Here is a 6,136-nt window from a genome sequence, read left to right as displayed (position 1 = left end):
CCCCCCCCCCCCCCCCCCGTGGGACGAGCACAAAATCACGGCCAAAGGTCTGACACGGCAATTTCAGTGTAGTGGGAGCAGCTGGAAACCAAAAATATGTTCTTGGTTCAGGCTGCTTTCACCACACTGAGATTGTGACGCATCCTTCCTAAATAGTGGCCTAGTACAGGGGCGGCTCAAGTGGTTAAGACACTGAACTGCAGGCTGTGGAAGGTCAGTAGTTCAGCAGTTCGAGACCCGAGTGTGCCGCATGACGGAGTGTGCTCCCGTCTCTAGTTCCAGCTCCTGCCAACCTGGCAGTTCGAAAGCAAGAAATTGCAAGTGGAGAAATAGGTACCACTTCAGTGGGAAGGTAACAGCGTTCCGTGCGCCTTGGTGTTTAGTCATGCCGGCCACATGACCACAGAAACGTCTTCGGACAGCGCTGGCTCTTCGGCTTGGAAACGGAGATGAGCACCGCAACCCTAGAGTAGGACTCGACTGGCTTTCGAGCAAGGGAACCTTTACCTTTACAGGGGTGGCCAAACTGCGACTCAGGAGCTACATGTGGCTCTCTTACACATATTGCGCGACTCCCGGCAGGGCAGCTGGGGAAGCGAAGGGGAGTCATCCTTTTTCTCCCTCCCCCCCCTCTTCTTTCTTTCCCCCTCCCAGCTATTTGCTTTCTTTGTTTCTCTCTCTCTCTTTCTACCTTTCATTCTCTCTCTCCCTCTCTCTGACAAATAAATATAATTAGCAAACAAATAAATATAACTGGACAGATAAATATAATTAGTAATATCTGTTTTTACCCCTTTTATCTTGGCATTCTCATGTAATGTTAATAAAAAGCAAATTTGCATATTTCTCAATAAAAACATGTGTGTCATGTCTTCAGCTCTCAAACATCTGACGTTTATTCTATGTGGCTCTTCAGTTGAGAAAGTCTGGCCATCCCCTGGCCTAGCACCTCAAAAAGTTCATAGTTCTGTGCACAAGAATCTCCAAACGCCCAACGAGAGGACTGGTCTGGGGCAGTTTTGTCCCAGGATATTAAAGGAAACTTGGAAGGCTTCCCTGTGTTCAGGAAATCTGAAACACTCTGCTTTAGATCCAAACTGTTAGGAGTGTACAAGAGGAAGGCTGGATCACACTTAAGACATCTAGAACATGAACTCCTCGAACAAAGAGCATATTGTCAGAGTCCAGCCTTACCAGTGACAGGAAAAACAAGCTGTTTGACACAGCACAGATTTACACACGCCACAGTCTTTGCCCCGTCAGACTTGAAGTCCCTAAAACAACACACACTTCAGTACAGTTTTAATGTTATCTGCTTACCTTGAGGAAAATAATTTGGTTGCACTAAGTAGAGGAAAGAATGAACCAGTCGAAACAGAATTTCTATTGGGCCAGGTTCAAAATAGGTGCTGGTATCGTATACCCTTGCAGGTACGTATCCAAAATCCAGAGTCTGGGAAGGCGGTTCGTATAAAGGCTGCACTTCGGAAATCGTAATCCCACAGAATAGAGACAGGAGCAGGAAACAGAGTTCCCCGGCCATGGCTGACAGCAATTCATAAAATGAGGTAGTAGAAACAAAAAAAATCACTCTGAACCAAAAAAAAATATCACTCTTCAGCGCATTAACGACAGCGTAGTTGGCAGCAGAAAGATCGGTCAAGGGGAAAAGAGCCCGTCTCGACAATCCTTCATTTACTCCCGAACTTGCGCTCACTTCTTGGTACTTCCTGGCCGCTTTTCACACTAATCAGCAGTCAGGGCTCCATCTCTGGCAAACAGAAGGGGGGGGAACAGCTGTTTAGTAAGTGTCATCTTGCCCCAGGAGGGTGCATAACAACAGCGTGAAATGAATGCAATCTTCTATGGAATCTGAATGCATGCTTCCCTGCCGGCGCAGGCGACCAATTCCTGTGCGATGCATTTGCAAAAACCAAGTTGCATTTTATTCAAAAGGGGGGTAGGGAGGAAAGGGGGGGGAACGATTATAACTTCTACACAATTTTGAAACAGAAGCAGAGAGGAATTGCGTTTAAAAACAAATGTTTCCCCCTATCGCAGTGGTAACAGGTGATTTATTCTGGGGGCTGGATCTGGCCTTATAGTTTCGTGCACATGATTCCAAATGCTTAGACTCAAAATGTACTTTGTGTCATGCGTGAATGCCTGCACTCTGTGGCCCACGACGGCTTCCAGATGTATGTACTGAACATAATCAAAAGAAATGCAACCATTCTAAAATTTCAAAGAACACGCATCTTTTTTATACTAAGAGAGTTCTCATTAAACTTTCGCCATGCAGCAAATCTGTTCTAGTTGGGAGTCCATCTAGGAATCCTTGCATTTCGACTGTGGAAATCCAGAGCCTTAGAGAGGTTTGGGGGCATATCCTGAGTGGCCCATCATTGACATGGGTCTCTGTGGCTTAGAAAACACCTTATCATATTTTTGGGTATTTCCTAAGCTGAATACATCTGATTCAGCTACCGATATAGATGATAACCAAAAAAAGGGGGTGAAATTATCTGTATCTGAAGTAAAGTGAGCAGTGACTCACAAAAGCTCATACCCTGCTACAAATTTTGTTCGTCTTTTAGGTGCTACTGGACTCTTAGGCTGATTTCGCACTAGAGCTGCCTCGATGTTGCGCCGCCGTTTGCCCCGATGCTATTAGTCAATTTCACACCTGAAGCCGCAGGGCTGCATTTGACCCGCGGCTTCGCCCGATTTCCTCCACAGTTTCGTGATCCTCAAAAAACAAGATTACGAAACTGCAGGGGAAATTGGGCGAAACCATGAGTCAAAATGCAGCCCCGCAGCTTCGGGCGAGGCAGCTCTAGTGCGAAATCAGCCTTACTCTTTTCTACGGCTCTTTAGCCACTTACAGAAGTTTGTTCTTTTTAAAAATTCTTCTGCGCATGGGCAAGGAACAAAAAAGCAAGGGTCTGGCTGAGCTAGACTCCATTGCTGAGAGAAGTTTGGAGAGCATGTGGCTGGCTTCGGCTTCAGCTGCTGCTGTGAGCCCGCCTCTCCCACTGCCTGAGAGACTCTGCCGTGGACTGCGGCTGGTTCTGCTGCTGGCCTTGCAAACATGCCCTCTCCACACACTTCACTTTCTCCTGCAGAGATTCTCTGGAACATTCTGCTGAGCTTGCCTTGCCTTGCTATTTCCCCCCACTGGAAACAATGGATGGGGGCACCTTTTTTGGGTGCCCATAGAATCAGCTTCGGGCGAGGCAGCTCTAGTGCGAAATCAGCCTTACTCTTTTCTACGGCTCTTTAGCCACTTACAGAAGTTTGTTCTTTTTAAAAATTCTTCTGCGCATGGGCAAGGAACAAAAAAGCAAGGGTCTGGCTGAGCTAGACTCCATTGCTGAGAGAAGTTTGGAGAGCATGTGGCTGGCTTCGGCTTCAGCTGCTGCTGTGAGCCCGCCTCTCCCACTGCCTGAGAGACTCTGCCGTGGACTGCGGCTGGTTCTGCTGCTGGCCTTGCAAACATGCCCTCTCCACACACTTCACTTTCTCCTGCAGAGATTCTCTGGAACATTCTGCTGAGCTTGCCTTGCCTTGCTATTTCCCCCCACTGGAAACAATGGATGGGGGCACCTTTTTTGGGTGCCCATAGAATTGGACCCCCTGGTCCAATCTCTTTGAAACCTGGGGGTTCTTTTGAGGACAGGCTCCAGCAGTTACGCTGCAAATTTGGCGCCTCTATCTCAAACTCCCCCCCAAAACCACTGAATATACCCCAAGAGTAATGCTGCCTCTAAGCTGTGGAGTCTTGAGCAAAGATTCCACTTTGTGAGCTACTGGTATTAACGTTGTGAGTGAGCAATTTTGTTACTGTATAAATTAGTTTGCTCTGAAGTCATCCTTCCTGAGCTGAGACAAAAAATTGTGAACTGGAGGCTAAAAAATGGTGAGCTAGTTCACACTAACTCAGTTTAGAGGGAACACTGCCCAGGAGATTTGCCATTGACTTCAATGGTCCCCATAGGGTATAATGGACCCAAATAAACTCGGGATTCCCAAATATTTACTGAATCCAAATACCATAGTGATGAGGTTGGGGAATATCGGGAAAGACTGATATTTTTTCGGGACCAATATACTCAAATGCGAAATAAGCCCATTTTCCTTCTTGCACACCCGTCCCACCCACTCAGTACCCCCATTCTGCCCGACACATTGCCTCCTGAATTCTTCTGAAAGACAACTTCAAGATCAGGAAAAAACCAAAGCACTCTAAACTCCACAGGCACCACTTCTATTACCACTTTTTTTTACTGCCTGCTCACATCAGCTTCTAGCACCCTCTCTGCCAATAGTCCGTTGGAGCCCACCCATAGTTTTGGCACAGCCTATAAAAGTAGCCACTGAAATATTTAATATTAACATTTATGTGTTAAGCACTTGCCTCCCTCTTAGCTGTACAACTGTAAAAGACAAGGCTCTACCAACACGGGGAACAAATTAAACTTAGCTGTGGTCCCAACCAGTGTTGCCTCTAAGCTGAGTTCGTGTGCACAAGCTCACCGTTTTTTAGCCTCCAGCTCACACATTATTGTCTTAGCTCAGGAAGGAGGGCTCCAGGGCAAATTGATTTGTGCAGTAGCCAAATCGCTCGCTCACAACTTTAATGCCAGTAGCTCACCAAGTAGAATTCTTGCTCACACGACTCCGCAGCTTAGAGGAAGCATTGGTCCCAACTGCTTTGAAGTGGAATTCAGATTCATTCAAAATGAACAGCTGTCCGACCAGAGCATTCACAATGAATGCTGCACACAACAGAGTAATTCTGAGCCTTAAAGTAACTCCATTTTCTTAGGTACACATGTGCAGGATCCTACTTACCCAGCCAGTACAGCAGCTTAGATACTAAGAGTTTCATGGCATGGAAGAGACACTCTGTTGTCCCACCTCACATACACAGAAAACAAAAACTGAAAAAGAAAATGGGGGGGGGGGTAAGCAAAGGTTTATCCTCTATTAGCAATTTTTCAAGGTTTATCCCGCTCCGGAAAGTGATGAAACATTACAGTTGCATTCCACGTCTCTTCATGCATGTCTGTCCCAAAACCATTCACTCTTTAAAAAAAGAGAGAGAGAGAGAGAGATGCCAACTTCCATCAAAGCCAGGAGACATTAACCTTGAAGAGAATTTATGGCTGGCATACTGTTTAAAAGTTGCCGTCACACCACCTTAATTGTAAAAAAGCATTTGTGGCTGTGGTGCTGTCAAGTCGGGGCTCACTCCGTGAGGCTTTCAAGGCCAGAGACGAACTGAGGTGGCCGGCCATTGCCTGCCCTTCTGTCACAACCCTGAGCTTCCTTGGTGGCCGCCCATCCAAGTAGTAACCAAGGATGACCCTGATCTGCTTCCAAGATCTGACATTTGGCCAACCTGGGTTATCCAGGTCAGGGCAAAGGACATATCTATTTACTAAGGGTTCAAACCTATTTCAATACCTAATTCAGTCAAAAGAGGCCATTTGAAATGCTGCGCATGCATAATAAATCCTAATACACTCTCTGTGTAGTAGTTAAGTGCGCGGACTCTAATCTGGGAAAACCAGGTTTGATTCCCCACTCCTCCACTTGCAGCTGCTGGATGACCTTGGGTAAGCCAGAGTTCTCTCAGAGCTGTCCTTGAAAGAACTGTTTCTGTCAGAGCTCTTTCCGCCCCACCTGCCTCACAGGGTGTCTGTTGTGGGGAGGGGAAGAGAAAGGAGTTTTTAAGCCACTCTGAGACTCAGAGTGATGGGTGGGGTATAATCCAATCTCTCCTTTTATTTTATTTTATTCTGCTACTACAAACTAGTGTGGCCACCCATCTGGAATCACCTCAAGTTTGCAGGCAGGATGTCGTTGCTTTTCACGCACCGTTACTGCAGTAGGCACTCAAAGGAAGAGGGATACAAGTATGTGAAGAAGAAGGAGAAGAAGAAGAGATTGGATTTGTACCCCGCCCTTCACTCGGAGTCTCAGGGCGGCTTACAAACTCCTTTCCCTTCCCCTCCCCACAACAGACACCCTGTGAGATAGGTGGGGGCTGAGAGAACTCTGACAATAGTCTGTAAATGTAAAATACATTTCCACTTAGTGCCTGTTGGGGGAAACCATTGCTGCCAATCTG

General features: G+C 46.7%; 1 protein-coding gene across 2 annotated transcripts in view; it reads right to left on the bottom strand.

The window, feature by feature from the left end:
• Positions 1-1,610, bottom strand: part of PROM1 (prominin 1) — a 139,224-nt gene extending 137,614 nt beyond the window's left edge. For both annotated transcript variants that reach the window (XM_015422650.1, XM_015422651.1), the window contains exon 1: positions 1,321-1,610. In XM_015422650.1, the coding sequence (XP_015278136.1) occupies positions 1,321-1,543 (223 nt within the window). In that variant the 5' untranslated portion in view covers positions 1,544-1,610. The remainder of the gene's footprint in view (positions 1-1,320) is intronic.
• Between the last annotated feature and the right edge of the window lie 4,526 nt (positions 1,611-6,136).

Source organism: Gekko japonicus, unplaced genomic scaffold (genome assembly GCF_001447785.1).
Source record: "Gekko japonicus isolate JY-2015 unplaced genomic scaffold, Gekko_japonicus_V1.1 scaffold2065, whole genome shotgun sequence".
Taxonomy (NCBI): domain Eukaryota; kingdom Metazoa; phylum Chordata; class Lepidosauria; order Squamata; family Gekkonidae; genus Gekko; species Gekko japonicus.
Note: the sequence above shows the minus strand (reverse complement) of the source record. Positions and strands in the feature narration are given on the sequence as shown.